The sequence below is a fragment of the Zootoca vivipara genome, chromosome 7 (genome assembly GCF_965207765.1).
Source record: "Zootoca vivipara chromosome 7, rZooViv2.hap1.1, whole genome shotgun sequence".
Lineage (NCBI taxonomy): Eukaryota > Metazoa > Chordata > Lepidosauria > Squamata > Lacertidae > Zootoca > Zootoca vivipara.
This window is the reverse complement of record NC_142590.1, coordinates 40,242,168-40,259,505: the sequence shown is the minus strand read 5'-3', so window position 1 is coordinate 40,259,505 and position 17,338 is coordinate 40,242,168. Positions and strand designations below refer to the sequence as shown.

The following is a 17,338-nucleotide window of genomic DNA, read 5'->3' as shown; positions in this document are numbered from 1 at the left end:
TTTATTTTATGATAGCAAATGTTTCTTTTCCTAACTCTTTAAGGGCCTCTTCTGTTACCTTGACAGATCTATTCTCACAGTGCCATGGATAGAGCTGGGAGGAGAATGCAGCATTAGCTGCTCCAAGACAGGTTATAATGCGACCATAATCTTCCACACGAAACCTTTCTATGGTGGGAAAAAGCACAGAGTTACAGCAGAAATCTTGTAAGTATATTCAGCGGTTTTAAGCAACAAACTCATTTCATACTTGTGGTAGTAAGAGAATAAGACACAAGACAGGAAGTACAGCTACTGGCACCTTAAGCCAGTGCTTTGGATAGGTACTCAACTTGTTATATAATTATGAATACTATTAGTAGTGATGAATCCTGTTTTATATCTTTTCTTTTAGTTCTCCTAATGACAAGAAATCTTTCTGTTCAGTTGAAGGAGAATGGAATGGTGTCATGTATGCAAAATATGCAACTGGGGTAAATCATTCCTTTTTCTGTTTTGTTTTAATCAGTAGGCTAGAGGAACATGTTGTGGCACTCAAAGAAAATACTGATTATCCAAAGCATGTCATCTGAATTCCTTTTCCTGTTGCTAGTAAATTGGCTTCAGCCCAAAAGCCTTTTAATGGATAAAGCCTTTTAATAATATCCTAGGTGGCCACCGAGTGAATTGCGCTTCTTGAAGGTTGAGGCTCAGCATATTTGGGGGCTGATATTGATGCTAGAGCATTGCAGCTGATGGCATCTCTGGTGTGAAATTTAATTGCTCCAGAGAAATTTTGCAGATTGCAAAACCTAACGATAAATAAAACCTAGATGGTGAACAAATTGAAATTGAAAAATATAAGCAATAATAGTGCTGATTCTTTCTTTAGGAGAATGTAGTCTTTATAGATACCAAGAAAATGCCTATCATTAAGAAGAAAGTAAGAAAACTAGAAGATCAAGAAGAATATGAATCCCGCTGGTAAGCATAACTCTTCTTCCTCCCTTGCCTACCTAGACCTTCAGGTAAATAGAGGTTAGTGGCCTGGATCCTGAATTCCTACCAGCATAATTTCCCTCACATGACACTCCTACTAGAATTAGCAGGGAGGGGAAGATGGTGTGTTTGCAGACTCCTCCTTCCACCTATGTGGGCAGGGGGCTGGTTACAGAGGAATCTCCAAAATGCTTCTCCCTTCCTCCTGCAATAGCCTCTGCTGGATCTGTCTTTTCTGTAAATGGAAGCAGATTTGCAGAAGACTCTGGGTCTCATAAATCTAATTTGCTTTAAATTAAATATCAATTACTTAACCTCTATATTTTGATAGAACAAGTGCATTGTTTAGCTGTATTATGTGAAACAATCTACTTTCACATACTAGGAAATAAATCATTATTTATTTATTGCATATAACATGGATTATGCAGTAGCATGGGATGAATGTCAGTCATCAAGGTTTTGAAACAAAATTTGCCATCTGCCTATTTATCTTCCTTCATGGATGATTTCCCCCTCATCTTAGTTTAAAATCTTTCTCCTGAACCCGTGATAAGAAATGAGTTTTGTATCATGTTGTATAAATATTATTTTTTTAGCTTATGGAAAGATGTAACTTACAACTTAAAGATCAGAGACATTGATTCAGCTACTGATGCAAAGCATAGGCTTGAAGAAAGACAAAGAGCCGAAGCCAGAGCCAGAAAGGAGAAGGAGATCCCATGGGAGACACGGGTACGTTTTAGTCAATACCTTTGTAAATCTTCCTGTTCCTTCTATGACACTATTAATTGAGTACTCTTCTCTTCCAGCTATTCCACGAAGATGGAGAATGCTGGGTTTATGATGAGCCACTACTCAAGCGACTTGCTGCCAGTAAATATTAAGTGGATCACCTGTATGAAGTTTAAGCCTTGGCTTAGTGGCGATAGTTGTAACTTTCAAGTACTCTTCTTTTGGAGAGCCTGTCTCCAGTTACAGTTCCTATCTCAGGGATACTGGATTCACTGATGCAGCGAACAATTAAAACAGGAAGAGCCTTGACTGTGTAGCAGTAATTTATATTGGCCTTTCCTGTCTGACCTACCATGCTTCTAGAAGAATTAACCTGGGCTCGATCCCCATCATATATGTTTTAACCACTGCTGTAAAAGGTGCAATGGGGCATTTGATTCCAGTTACATATGATTCTGGCATCCTACATATACATGACTTTACTTCATTAGAGCCAGTTAATTTGTGTAAATATGAGGATTCATACTGCCAGTTTAGAAAATGCAAGATTCTAATCTACCAACTGGTATGTTTTGGTTTTTTTTAAAGAAATCATTTTTTTGGCATTTCATTGTTTCCCCAAAATAACTTTGGTATTTTTAGAAACTAAAATGTAATTTTAGATTACCATTTGGTTCCTGCTGGTGCATCTATAATGCTTCATAAAATAGATTTTCAATTGTATGCATTGTTTTATTCCAGAGTAAACCTTTTCACAGCAAGAATGCTTTGAAAGAGCATTATATTCAAGTTAAACAATGCTAAGAATGTGTTTTGCTGTTAAACAGGGATATACTCATATGCACTTGAAAACCCAGGGCAATATGTGATACAAGCAAACAAAAGCAACCTCTTATATATACAGTTGTCATATGAAATATGATTACAAACACAATCTTAAGTAACCAGGTTCTTCTGTTCAGCAGAGCTAGTATTTCAGAAGATGGTTGGCCACAATTTGACCCAAGCACTTGTGTTGAAACCAATTTTACTGCATTCCAGTTTCTGTTAATTGTGTTGAACGCAGTGGGCTGGCTTTTACTGGCCTCTTTTTCCTTTAGTCTTCTAGACTGGTAACAACTTGGCCAGAAACATTATATAGGCAATAGGCAAAACACAAATGCTCCGGTAGGGTGACCAACCTATTTAAGACCAGTTATGATTAAATAGCAAAAAACAACAACTGCCTACTGCTTTAATATGTGCTTTATCCAGAATCAAGGTAATCTGAGTGACTTGTGCTTTTACTGTGGTGCTGCAACTGCCTAATACCCACTGTAGAAAACTCTTGTGGTAGTACAACTGGGACAAATGCATATAGTCAGTTGTTTCCCTTATGAGACAGTCTGTGAGTGCAACAGGCTGAGTTAGCTAGGTGAGGTGCATAAGAGCTTATTTGGGTAGGAAAGCTGGGTGAAAGCTCATAGGTTGCTCTTAAATTCTGTGCAAAACCACTGCCCCTTTTTATAATCTTTGTATAATGGGGCTATATAGCATATGCAAGTTTGTGTTTGGGGTTTAGCAGATTCTCTGAGGTGGGGTGGAGCCAGATAACCCTACTCTGCACTGAAAATGGGTGGCAGGGTTATTTGATGCATCACTTCCTTCTGTCTGGTTGCTTACTGTTGTTATACTGGAGAATGGGGACTGACTGGGTAATGAGGTGTACAATACTTTGCCTATAGAGCCTCTTCACCGCAGCTGAATGCATTGATGTTGCTTGGGCATATAGAAGCTGCAAATAGGCTAGCCTGCCTTGGGCACCCTATTCCACCCATTCTCTCAGTACAGAATGGGCTGTCTTGAGTTCTCCTTTCCCTCAAAAACTCAGTAGAACTGGCTGGCTTGTTTTGGTCTTTGTAAAGCTTTATATGACAAACTGTTACCTACAGGAAAATGCACATTTGGATGTGTCCCATTGCAGGTAATCAATTTAGAAAATGACCTATGGGGCCTGAGCTGTATATATAGTAGTTTGTGTAGGGAGGGTCTTCTGGGCTGAAGTAGGCTGTCTTCCAAACTTGTTATCAAATTAACAGGATTGCATTTCTTTCAACAAGGGCTACACTTTCTAAAATTAAAGTTAATGCAAAGTTAAGGGGTTCTGAAGTCCATCTAACAGCCTATACATAAAAAACCAGAACTTGAGATCTCATTAGTTTATTGCACATGGTATCTGAGCACTCATCCTGAATTATCTCATGCAAATTGTTCTTTCCCTTTTTTAAGGCCAAGGATGTTGTTACAGACAGGCAGGTTTATTAAGTAATCAACTACTCTAGAGAATTCTTGTTAATCACTTCTGTTCCCCAAACCAAACACAAAATGTCTTGAGGACTTGATACCCCTGATACTTCAACTTGACCCCATTTTATCTACGTAAATATAGCACTTCAAACAAAGAGACCTAATACATTAGATTGCTGGTGGGTCCAGCCCTTTATTTGGATGTCAGATTTTAATCTTCCTGTATTTTACCCACTTCACCAAGAGCACACTTGCTTATACCTTCTTTCTTCAAGGACATGCATGTAGCAGATTACTTAAGACAGTGGAAGGTATTATGCTACGTATTTTCCAGAAAGCATGATAGGTTGGATTCTTTGTAGTAAAGCAGATTCCCCAAGCTGCTCAGTAGTGAAGTTGTACTACACGTTATAGCACTCTGAGATGAGTTATTTTAATATCTTATGGTATGGGAGAACATTGAGTGCTGATGTATACACTTTGATGTCCTTGATACAGGTGATATTGGTCAAAGACGAAGAGTCCAAAAACATTAGCTGAGGTATTTCATTGCATGAGGGACTGTGAACATTAGTGAGAGATGAAGCTTCTGTATCACCTTCATGTATTCCAAATCCAACCACCTGCAATTTCAAAATAGCAAAGTTACCAACTGATAAATTTCACAACAAACAAAATACAGCCTTACCTTCCATAACTACCATTCACTTTCCTAAATTCACCCTAAACCAGGCACGGGTACCTGCATGATCTATGACTCCTTTAGTAACAGCTAATATTCTACTCAGCTGCTCTGCATATACAATTCTACATCCAAGTTACTACAGAACCAGGATTGTAATGCTAAACCTTTGAGTGAACCTTTTGGTTGCTTCTACTGTTTAATGGAAGCTCAAAAGACTTGTACCTACTTGCCCCATCCCAAGCACCCCCACCAAAAAAACACAATCCATAAGTAAACAAGTATTGTGGGGGTAGATTGAATGCTTCTTTCTAGCCTTGCAGAAAAAGAGCTTCACCTCTGCCCTGATAATTGCAGAAACAACAAATGTGTGCTCAGCCTCTAAGTCAGGGACTTCCAACACAGATTAGTCTCGGCGACAAATACATTTTTTAAAGTATAAATACTCACATGTACACTAAGCACTTTCCTTTCTTTACCTCTGTGTGCTTGAAACCAGTCAACTAGTTCTGACTGTGAAAGAGATTTTAGAGCTTCAATCTGAAAAAGATGGAATAGTTGAAAATGATAACACAGTACAGTAGTTGCATGTTAAGTAGGGTATCTAAATTAGCCCAAAGCATCGGCCATTTTCTTTGATCCATGAACTCTGTGCAGAATACAGCTGAACCTACCATTATCGTTCTCACTAACAGATAGTGAGACATTTTTTGCCAATTTACCCTCCCCCTGCAGCCTCCAAATGTACCCTCAAAATCAGTTCTAGAACATCAGAGGTGCAGGGAGAACAGTAAATTGGCAAAAACTCTTCCCCTTCCATTGAAGGGGGAAATCCTGTACCTTGAGCTCCTTGCAAAAAGGCAGGCTTTAAATTAATTAGCAGAAACATTCTGCTAGATCATAAACCTTTGCAGTTGTTCAAGGTCAATGCTGGAATACAATCCTGTAAAAATTTAAAGGAGATGCCTTCTGAGTTGCTCTTCTCAGGACCGCTAACATTAGCTAAAATAGGAGAAAAAGACAATAAACTCTGTGCCCATGCTCCCCGCATCAGTTGGAAAAAGGGGCAACCACCATACTCTTCACAAAGAGAAACAGGTTGCTCTACTCCAGTATTCTAACAGGGCGGAGTATATAAATTATTATTACAACAGAACAGTCCTATTTAGCTTGTTTAACTTGGCATGTTCAATGTCAGAGAAACCCAACCAGTGCAAATGTGTGTTGCAGGTTTATGAGGGGGTGCTTACTAAGACCTTTTGTGGACACACTGGCACCATAATGGCTATATTCCTGTAGCATTAGATACATTTATTTGTGGTAGTTGGGGTTTCACCTGTGTCTAAAGAGATTGTAGAAACCTGAACCACGCAGGAATTCTGCTGTTAAAAATAAAGAAGTCACTTACCTCCCGGACTAGTCTGTCAAACAGATATTGCTGAGTCACTACTTCTGTCCAGTTTCTATCTACCTCCTCACCAAGATGAGAATCTTCACATTCTTTTAATTTAATGAGAGCTGTGACCTGGGGTAGAAAAGACAAGCCACGCTAATCACACACAGTCGCTGTTTCTACAAAAAAGACTGAAGATGCCCCATTCACACTAATTCTTCTCTTGGCTAAATTTTGGCCACTTGCAGTACAGTGGTACCTCGGTTTACAAACACAATTGGTTCCGGAAGTCTGTACTTAACTTGAAGCGAACTTTCCCATTGAAAGTAATGGAAAGTGGATTAATCTGTTCCAGATGGTCCGCGGAATACTCAACCTGAAGCGTACTTAACCCGAGGTATGAGTGTATACCAGAAGTCCATACTTAACCTGAAGCAAACTTTCCCATTGAAAGTAATGGAAAGTGGATTAATCCGTTCCAGGCGGGTCCGCAGAGTACTTAAACTGAAAATACTCAAACCGAGGCATACTTAAACCGAGGTATGACTGTACAGTTCTCAGCCTCTCTGAGAATTTACTGATAAGAAATACAGTATAAAAATACTTTAAGTAAATGAATAGAATGGAATTAAATTATAGTAAGACAATTTGAAGCTGGCACATGGCCAAGTAAGGTGTGTATTAAAATCTGCTAAATACACTATAGCAAAAACAGTAGTTACAATGTAAGGTGCCCTGGAGCTAGGTTTCCTTTTTTTAGTCTGTATGTCCTCTACTCACATCATCACAAACATAGGCAGCAAGAGGACTCTTGCACACTTAGGCATTTTATGACAGTGGAATGCTCCACCAGACAAAGACTCCTCTTTGATTTCTGCAAATTATCAGCTGTGAAGTTTCTGGTCCTCAGATAAGTAAAAAAAAAACTTGAAACTATTGCTGGCACATAGATGGATATACAGAAGAGCATGACCTGATCAAGCTGTCCTTTTATTATTTTCCAGAAATGTTTTCCAATAAAGAAGCATCTTATTAAACCCTTTACCTGTGTCTTGAATGCTTCTTCTGACATTTGTTTGAGTTTTTCTTCAAAGCATGAAAGAAATTCTTCTATCTTGTTATCCACTAGTTCAGAGCTGAAAGCAATAACAATTTATATTCAAACATTTATTCCTTGTGGCTGTTGCATTCAAGAGTTTAGTTCCACAAAATAGAAGTTGAATTCTACTAAAAGTATAAGCCTGTTTTTGAGAAACTGGAGCACTGCTCTTGAATTTTGCTTTTGCATGTTATCAGAATGTTAACTGAATACAAGTTTACCACAACAAATTTCCTTGTGGAAACCACCATCTCAATTGGGAGTAGAGAGAAACTATTTCCTGCACCATGGGAAAATGCAATCCAGCATTCCAGGAAAGGAAATCCTGGGTAAAATAAGACAGCAGCCTAAGGGCAGGATGAACCAGACACATACTCCTAGCGCCAGCAGGATCCCTATCCACAAGAAGACCCTGGACTGGGAAGAAATGAGTCAAAGAGCAAATATTCCTCATTCTGCAGTCCGTGATTTATTTATTTTTTGCTGATCCTTATTTATAAATTACAATACATTACAGCAGCAGACAGTCCATACTCACGTTAAGCCAAGAATAAGCATGTAAATATACAGTGGTACATCGACTTACGAACGACTCGACAACCCTAATTTTTCGACTTGCGAATGGGGCAAATGGCCGTGTGCTTACAAATGTCTCAACATCCGAAAGGAAACCGTGGCAGTTTTAGACAGGGATTTTTTTGACTTACGAATTTTTAGATAAGGGTTGCTTTGACTTGCGAATTTTTCCGTTTCCAATGCATTCCTATGGGAAACCGTGATTCCAATGGCGCTTTTCGACTTACGAATTTTTCGACCTACGAAGGTGCCTTTGGAACGGATTAAATTCGTAAGTCGAGGCACCACTGTGTAAGTTAACAGGAGTGAGGTGGATAGACCAAAGGTGAGATGGATAACCTGTGGCCCTCCAGATGATGTTGGACAACAGCTCCCAGCATCTCTAAACATGCTGGCTGGAAATTAGAATCCAACATATAGAAGGCTACAGGGTACCTATCATTGGAATAGAGAGGTATATGACACATACTGTAAACTACTCTCACAACAAAAACAGCCACAGTGCTGTGAAATAGGATGTAAAGACATTTTAAAAACAGGTGTGTGGAGCAGAAGCAACAAATGAGTACAGTGGTACCTTGGTTCGCATATGTTTTGGATTAGAAACAACGTCAAACCCGGAAGTGCGTGTCCTGGTTTGCAAACTTTTTTTGGATTACAACCCATTTTTTTGGATTATGAACAACTTTCTTTGGGAGGCCCCATTGTTGAAAGTGCACCTTGGGTTACAACCTGTGTTGAGAAGAACCTGATTGATAAACCCGAGAATCAGCAAATAAAGAATAATATAAAGATGTTACAGACACAATTCTCCATGTTGATCAATCAGGAGATTGAGTGGAAAATAAAACAAATGAGACAAAGAAATTTCGAATCGGCGAATAAAACAGGAAAACTGTTGGCTTGGCAGTTAAGGAAACGTCAAAATCAGAACATAATAACTAAGATTAAAACAGAGGGAGGAGTGACGGAAGATCCAAAGGAGATTAAGAAAACCTTTCAAAAATTCTATAAGGATTTGTATTGCAAAAAGAAAGAAGATGAGAAGAAGATCAGTGAGTATCTAGGAAAATATGGCTTGAAACCAATTCCAGAAGAAGAGAGGAAGAAGCTAAATAACAGGATAACGATATAAGAATTACAACAAGCAATAGGGAGAATGAAACAAGGTAAAGCCCCAGGACCAGATGGTTTAACGGCGAAATATTATAAAGTACTGAATGAACTGTTGGTTCCAGTTTTAGAGGAAATGATGAATGATATTCTGTTGGGGGGAAAGATCCCAAATACATGGAAAGAGGCATATATAACATTGATACCAAAGCCGGATACGGATGGCTTAGAAGTCAAAAATTATAGACCAATCTCATTATTGAATAATGATTATAAACTTTTCGCAGATATAATGTCCAAGAGATTGAAAGAAGTTTTAAATCAAATAATACATAAGGATCAGGCTGGTTTTCTTCCTGGTAGACAGTTAAAGGATAATGTAAGACACATAATAGATGTAATAGAATATCTGGAGACCAAGATAGATAAACCAGCTGTTTTGATGTTTGTAGATGCTGAGAAAGCTTTTGACAATATATCTTGGCAATTTATGAAGAGGAATTTGGAATCAATGGTTGGGAAGAATACATTTGTGAATGGGATCGAGGCGATTTATTCAGAGCAAAAGGCAAGATTGATAATCAATAACACCCTAACAGAATATTTTGAAATCACAAAAGGAACTAGACAAGGCTGCCCTCTATCACCGTTATTGTTCATCATGGTCCTGGAAATATTATTGATCAGATTAAGAGACCTATCTACAATTAGAGGTATTAAGGTAGGTGCAAAGCAATTTAAAGTGAAAGCCTTCGCAGATGATTTAGTTTTAACATTGGAAAATCCAAAGGAAAGTGTTGCAGAAGCTATAGAAGTAATGGAGAAATTTGGCCAATTGGCAGGATTTAAATTAAATAGACAAAAAACCAAGGTTATGGCAATGAATATGACGAAAGAAGAAAAACAGGAATTACAGTTAAAACATGGCCTCGACGTGGCTAAAAAGGTAAAATATCTGGGAATATGGATGACAGCAAAGAATATTAATCTTTATAGTGATAATTACGAACAAGTATGGAAGGAAATAAAGAAAGACCTGGAAAGATGGACTAATATGAAAATGTCATTCTTAGGAAGAATTGCAACAATAAAGATGAATGTATTACCTAAGATGTTATTCCTATTTCAAACTATACCTGTGGTTAAAGGTACAAGGCAATTCCAAGAGTGGCAAAAGATTTTATCAAGATTTGTCTGGCAGGGGAAAAAACCTAGAATAAAACATAAAATTTTGGTAGATAAGAAAGAAAGAGGTGGATTCGCCCTGCCAGACTTGAGACTTTATTATGAAGCGTCTTGTATCTGTTGGATAAAAGAATGGATAACTCTAGAGAATACGGACTTGTTAGATTTGGAAGGTTTTAACAATAGATTTGGATGGCATGCATATTTATGTTATGACAAAAAGAAATCACATACCGGGTTACAACCTGTGTTGGTTTACAAACGGACCCCCGGAACAGATTATGGTTATAAACCAAGGTACCACTGTAGTTCATGACCATTTCTGTCCTGAGGCAGTTACACACAGAAAAAAATGAAACTTTTATTGCACACCCCCCCCAAAAAAAATTGCATTATATTATTCTGTAGGATGGACACATTAGAATATGCAGGCCAGAGTTTGTATTTCCAATTTTGAGAATGCTGTATCTAAAACATGTCTGAAGAATCAATGAGCTTACAGGACCTGATGAAAACAGTGAAATTAGTTTTAACAGAATAGCAACTCACTTGTATTTGGTTGCCTGTGTTGCTACTGTAACAGAGAAACCAAGAATTCCAGATGTATTCCTGCAAGTTGGGTACACGTGGTATCTAAAGCCCAAAAAGACGGGGAGGCAAAGAGAAGAGCATTCCATAAGCATGATTCAAAACATCTTAAACGAGTTTCATGTGAATGCTATAATAATGAGCTAAGAATGCTAACTTAAGATTCCTATCCTCAGTGCTTCATCAGTACACATGCCACCTTAAAATTCTGCCAAGACGACAGCAAAAAACCCTCAACATTTTAGTGTTGGCTTTTAATTTTGTTACTACAGATAAAAAGTAGAGAGGTGACATCAATATGCTACTGACTCTCAGGTCTCTCTATTCCATCGGAGTCAGGAGGGTCAACTTTTTCACCAAGGTATCTACCAATATCTCTTTCTGGTCAGTCACGGCCAGTTCTATATGGACTGTTTTGGCCTCAATTGACATCACTTTTCACTTACAGAAATTGAACCAATTTTGCATTTTTTGAAGGTTATCCACCCAGTTTGGAAACTGCTCTCCCCTAATCCCAATACCCCTTTGTGAGAATGGTCCAGCTAGTAGTCTCTGATTCCTATACTTTACCCATTTCCTGATCTATAAGAGAACCTGCCCTTTTATCCCATGACTGCTAAAGCTTACTCGGGAGTCTTTGGTGTGGAACTTGTATCAAAGGCATCTTGAAAGTTCAAGTACACATTGTCTATTCACTTCCAAAGGGCAGCTGAATGGAAACTTACCCCAGGGTCTGCTTTGTTCGCAGGAAGTCAAAACAAGGCTCTTCCATGTACATCTAAAACGAAGTATTTCAATCACAGCAATATTTTTGCATTTCCCCTCCCACATAAAAAGCAGTATTTAAGGCTCAGGGCAGATGAAACAAAATGAAGCAATGATTTATATTTTTAAGCCATTTTATAACCCTAAGATACAAAATACTTGCCCCAAATACATTTGTACTACATCACTTATGTCTAGTCCCACCTGTGCTAGGAAAGTTTTGTATCTTCACATAACAGGAAGTGAACGCTCGGGTTGTAGGCTGTCATGAACTGATTATTTGGGAAGACCCTTCAAAAAAGTCAACAAGGTGTGCTTCATGTAACAGGAAATGGTCTTAATATGTGCCAGACCATTAGGTCTATCTAGTTCAGCACTGTCTCTACTGCCTAGCAGCAGATCTCTAGAACTTGGGTGTCTCCCAGACTTACCAACAGACACCTGGGATCAAACCAGGGGCTTTCTGCATGCCAAGCATGTGCTCTATCACTGAGCCATTGTCATAGCTGCCAAGTTATCCCTTTTTTTAAGGGATTTTCCCTTATGCTGAATAGGCTTCCTCGCGAGAAAAGGGAAAACTTGGCAGCTATGGCCATTGTCCTTCCCTTGTATAACAACCACTTCCCATATTAATCACCCTTTTGCCTCTCCATCCACGTTCTGCACTATACCTGCATAGTTTCAGCACAAACATCCCAAACATGGGCTTCTATGGTTTGATTTGCAACAACTATGCTGTCCAACTGAATTTACACTCAAGTGTTGTGATTTTTAAAGTTACACCTAGAAAGGCCAGATATTAACCAATTTTAGTTTTGAGAAAGCAATCAAAACTTACCACAAGCAATTCCATGAGTGAATATTCTCTTAAACTCCTAGCTCCGGACTAAAAGGGAACAGCAACAAAGAATTCATTCACTATGAGGCTTGGGTTTTAAGTTCTGCTATATGTTTATCTCCAAAGTGGGAAGAGATGCTAAAATTCTCTAAATCATCAAATACATGACAAATCCATAATAAAAGGCCTTATTGGTACTTCAGCCTCTCACCTATACCTAAAAACTAGAATGCACAGGAAGGGAGTAAAACATGCTAAACACAATACATGGAAGCTCTGACTACACAGAAGTTTCTAGTTGCACTGTAAGGAGAGGATTACCAGTTTCCTGAAACAGCTATGAAATACAGCTGACTTTCAACTTAAACTGCCTAGGGTTATGTTCTGGGGATAACACATAAAGCCAAATTCCAAAACTCAAAACACATCGAGATCAATGGCAGGTGGGATTACCAAAGTCTTTTTTCCCAGACACCCAACCCATTTCAATTGTATTTTTTGCCAAGCACATAAAGCTGCATGCACAAAAGCTAAATGTGAGTTAAGTTGTGAGTTAAGAAGACTTAATAATGTTTAGCATGTGGACAGGGTGTCACCATGGCCCCCAACCTCTTGGGATTTCCAAAAAGTTGTAGGGCAATGGCAATGCTCAGCTAGATACTACAGGCTCCTTATGTGGTTAAACCTGCCATGTGATAAGGTTTTTTTTAATGGCTATTGTAAACACCATAGACAAACCACTGGCATGTTTATGTCACTCACTTTCTTGTAAAGTTTCTATGTTAGATTCCATTCTATAGTGGAGTATAGCAGCAAAAGTTATTCCTAGCTACATGTTTACACGTACAAAGTTTCCATCTGCGTGCAGAAGCCCACTGTATTTGCCATGTCAGTGCAGATTATGAAACAAGTTCTCAAGTGATAAAGGAGGGTCACATACTATGAGGAGCAAATGCACCATAAAGGAATTAATACACCCACTCTTTGCACCACAGCACCTGGTAGTAGACGGTCACTTCAGAATTTGCATCCCCTTTGTTCAGGGTCTTCACTTTGCACAGCAGATGAGCACCAGGCAAGTCCATCACCCGGAACTGAACTGGACAGGGATGTACTAAAGGAAGGAATCTCAATGTTCTGAAAAGAGTCCACAGATCAAAGTGTCAGCTGTCAATTTACTCCTTAACCCAACACACAGTGTTATCTAGGCACTTAGCTATCATAAGCATGTGGGCATGCCTATTTTCATAAAATATAAAAAAACACATCAATGAAGACCCACAAGAGAAAAACTTAAATTTGAGGCAATTGCTGATGACCCAAATAGGTTGGGTGTTAATTTTAGGAAGAAGTTATGTTTGTAATAGGGCTGCAGTGTTTAATAAATGAATTGGTTAGATTCATTTAAAAAAAATTTAACTGACTAAACTAGTGTCCAAGTTGATCTGACAGCATGTGTTAAATATAAGCACCATCCTAAGAGAGGCACTTCCACCTTTTTCCCCACACAGGTGGGAACACCTCTAGGAAGACGCCTGCTACAACACTTGTATGCCACCTAAAACCAAAGAGAATATGCTTCTGGCTTCAGGAATACTGTTTTTATCCATATATAATTTTAACTGATAGGGGAATCAATCATACTCATGAGATTAATCAATTAGCATTCTTTTAAACTGGTTTGCAGTTTTAGTTTTCAGTGGTATCTCTCCCATTCAAGTGTTGGTGATGCCTCACAGGCTAATATATATTCTAATATAATGTATAAATATACTCACTGAACAACATAATCCAGAAATTCTTTTGATTCCTTAAAGATAAATGATATGTATTTTAATTTCTAAATATATGGACCCAAAATTGTATGCCAAAATTAGTTTACACAAAAGTATTTTGCTCACACTTAAATCTGGTGTTCTCAGCACTGAAGAAATAAATTGGATAGAAACAATTTGTGGTTTCTGGCTATAAGAAACAACCCATGCTTACCACCAATATACAATCATTAGTCATTTTCCAAATTATTCTTTACTGGCCTTTTCATGAGCCTATTAAGGATACTTTCCCACCATGAAAAAAGCCCTTCCAGTATTACACTGTGGTTTGTTTATTTTTTGCCTCAAAACCTTGAGACCAAGAGACAACCCAATGGCCACTCTGTGTAAACACCAATCGTTTTGTCCCAGACCACACAACAAATACTTTCTGAGAGAGCACACTACAGCAGCAAAGCTTCATGGATTCCAAAGCATCCTGCAAATCCTTCACTGAACTTCAAAGAGATCTGACTGATAATGTCTCATGTGGAAACACTTTCCCATGTATCAGTCTAAACATATGCAATATAAGCAGTGTCATCACCCCAAGAGTGGCATGAGAATCTTCCAGGCACTTAGACCAGCACAAGCCGAGGACAGATAGCAATATGAATTCCCTTCACATTGACTGCTTGCACAGAAAAGTAGTCTTCTTTTGAAGCTGCACAACTGCTCTCTCACGTTGAGTGGATTTTCTAGCCATAGCCTTTTGATGGACTCTATTCTGCAAGGTTTGGTCGTAAAGCAACAACGAACATATATCATCAACATGGAGGTTGCAAACACCACTAGCTGCCGTGCTGTGGTACTAGCGTGGCAAGTCATAGATGAATAAGCCTATACTACTACTAGCTATTAATCATCAAAATAAAGGATCGTTCCGAGAGGCAGATGAAGCTGATAGATCTGTACTCACAGTGCTCGTGAAGTTTCCTTGGACAAGGCCTTCTGCAAAGAGCTGGGATTTGAAAGCCTTCACAAACAATAGTAGAGAATCTATAGAAAGGCCCTTCATAAGTGTCTCGTATTTGTCCGTCATAGACCACCTGCCGTGCTCCAGTATTAAGAGGCGTATATCTCTGTGGGCAATAAGAAATACAGCTGAATGCATGATAATTGAAAGCAGATGGCCTCTCAATCCGAAAGCCAATCCGATAAGCCAATCCGAAAGTAAGCAAAAAGTGTGCAACTGCACTTATTTGAAATGCGGATGCTCAAATCTTTTTCATTAAAAGACCAAAATCTCCCTTAGAAAACTGCCATTCTTTTTTCTCCATGAACACTGCAGCATGCATGAACTATTGTACGTAAATAACAATGCTAAGTGTGGGAACCTTCAAATGCACATGGAGAGAGGAACTATTATGGTGGGAAGAACCATTTCCTCAACAATAACTGTAACAGGGAAAGAGAAACTAAACCCAAGGGGCAGGAAGCTTTGGCCCTGAATGCCATCTCAGCCTCTCTTTGCCCCAGGGCAACAGTTAGGGTATATGAGTCGTCCCCCACAAGGTTTAACACCCCTTCCATGCCAATTGTGGTTCTCACGGTGTTAGGTACAATTTTTACAGTTGCCATATGTTTTATGTGCTTTTAATTCTGTTGGGAGCCACCCAGAGTGGTTGGAGAAACCCAGCCAGATGGGTGGGGAATAAATAATAAATTATTATTATTACTTCAAGAAAACAGAGCGCTCAGACCCATACCACCCCTAAAGCAACTGGTGAGGGGGTGGGTCTTGAAGCTCCTTGTGGTTGGGACAAATTATTTCCATTCCCTTCTCAGCGTTCCCCATCTGCATACCCACCCCCACCCACTTCGAAATATATTCTTGCAAAGCTAAGGAATCTTTACTATTAGTAGCAATTTCCCCTCCCCTGTGGACTCCCAGCAGATGAGCCACTTCACTAATAGACAGAAAGACAAGCAATTGCAAAGCTAATTCTACTACAGATTCTCCTTATCATGGTCTCTGATTCAGACAGCTCCTTTAAGGGTGACAGATGTTTGCTTTCAGGTCCATTACACTGCAAACCTCAGCCCTTCCCAAAGCCTAGGAGGCTTTCAATTTGGGCAGCAGAAGAAATGGGAATACAAATGCTCCATCGTGTGCGTGGAGCAGGTCACACTGCTTTCTGGATCACAGCCATTATGCTGGCAAATGCAGCTGGTAAACAAATCACAATGAGATGTTGCTGAGAAAAGCATCAGTACAAGATACCAGTACAATGGTTATCAAAGGTTGACCCCAAAAATCAGAAGTTCATGCTGCATCTGTGTTTCAAACTACCTTCAGAACACCTAAGGGCTAGAAAGGCAAACCATTTTCACAGAAAGCATGGAAGGGGAAGCACAGCCTCCACGTGTTCACAAGAGTCAACACATGGTCATACTGAACACCTTCAAAATGTCCACCCCCCTGTCTTGACCCCACAGATCTCCTGCTCCTTTCTTGTTCCTATAACCCAATTCCTTGCCAGGAATGCCCTACAAGGAACAATGAAAATGGACAAAAAGCAAAGGAAGCATGTTCATTCACATTTCCACAATGACATACTCTGTTCCCAAATCAACAATATATGTTTTTATATTGTTGTAAACTGCTGTGATACAGTGGTATGAAAATATTTTTTTATAAAAAATAAATAAATAAATAATAAAATCAGAACCGGGACTTCTCCCAGAAAGTAAACCCAAGCCTGCCTGTACTGTTTCAAACACTTACTTGGCCAGAGTCTCTGGCTTGATGAGGATGTTGAAGTAAGTCTTCTTCAACTGCTCAGTTATCATTTCAAAAACTTCTGGCGTAAAACTGAAGTCTGCTAGGTGGTCAATGATGAGTTGAAACAGCAGCTGGGAGAGAAAAGTAGAATGCTGATTCCCTAGAGCAGTAGACTAAATAGGATCATTTTCCTAATAGGAACCCAAAGGAAAAAATCCTGCCAACACTTACAGGAAGCTTGTGATTGAATCCTTTTACGCGAACGATCAGTCCATGCTCTCCAGCTACCAGCTTGTATTCCAACTGAGCAACATCCGCCTCATAAGCAGGCTCAGCGAGGTTGTGTGCAAGGATGTTTACAAATGTATCAAAGAGCACAATGCTGCACACAGTCATTTTTTTTGACGGGAAACAAAAGTAAGAATGTGAATGAGAGTCCTTCATGGAAAGGCTCTGTGGAATTATACCACTCATTCAAAAGACGAATGTCACTCATTAAATTAACTTATATAGTAGTATACAATCCCAGACCCTTTTAGACAATTACCTGCATGCTAGACA

At 39.0% G+C, this 17,338-nt stretch overlaps 2 protein-coding genes across 9 annotated transcripts in view; one reads left to right on the top strand and one right to left on the bottom strand.

Moving 5' to 3' along the window:
• OSBPL9 (oxysterol binding protein like 9) overlaps positions 1 to 2,436 on the top strand; it is a 59,048-nt gene extending 56,612 nt beyond the window's left edge. For all 8 annotated transcript variants that reach the window (XM_035122700.3, XM_035122699.3, XM_088674060.1 and 5 more), the window contains 5 exons: positions 67 to 207; positions 395 to 473; positions 872 to 963; positions 1,578 to 1,713; positions 1,791 to 2,436. In XM_035122700.3, coding sequence (XP_034978591.1) covers positions 67 to 207; positions 395 to 473; positions 872 to 963; positions 1,578 to 1,713; positions 1,791 to 1,865 — 523 coding nt within the window. In that variant the 3' untranslated portion in view covers positions 1,866 to 2,436. The remainder of the gene's footprint in view (positions 1 to 66; positions 208 to 394; positions 474 to 871; positions 964 to 1,577; positions 1,714 to 1,790) is intronic.
• A 1,727-nt stretch (positions 2,437 to 4,163) lies between these two features.
• The window catches only part of NRDC (nardilysin convertase), a 32,289-nt gene continuing 19,114 nt past the window's right edge, over positions 4,164 to 17,338 (bottom strand). Inside the window, exons 20-31 of the mRNA XM_035122697.3 lie at positions 17,009 to 17,159; positions 16,781 to 16,908; positions 14,972 to 15,134; positions 14,017 to 14,048; positions 13,237 to 13,375; positions 12,239 to 12,286; positions 11,361 to 11,413; positions 10,597 to 10,680; positions 7,120 to 7,210; positions 6,090 to 6,206; positions 5,132 to 5,221; positions 4,164 to 4,622 (exon numbers count right to left, since the gene is read on the bottom strand). Of these exons, the coding sequence (XP_034978588.2) occupies positions 4,428 to 4,622; positions 5,132 to 5,221; positions 6,090 to 6,206; positions 7,120 to 7,210; positions 10,597 to 10,680; positions 11,361 to 11,413; positions 12,239 to 12,286; positions 13,237 to 13,375; positions 14,017 to 14,048; positions 14,972 to 15,134; positions 16,781 to 16,908; positions 17,009 to 17,159 (1,291 nt within the window). The 3' untranslated portion in view covers positions 4,164 to 4,427. The remainder of the gene's footprint in view (positions 4,623 to 5,131; positions 5,222 to 6,089; positions 6,207 to 7,119; positions 7,211 to 10,596; positions 10,681 to 11,360; positions 11,414 to 12,238; positions 12,287 to 13,236; positions 13,376 to 14,016; positions 14,049 to 14,971; positions 15,135 to 16,780; positions 16,909 to 17,008; positions 17,160 to 17,338) is intronic.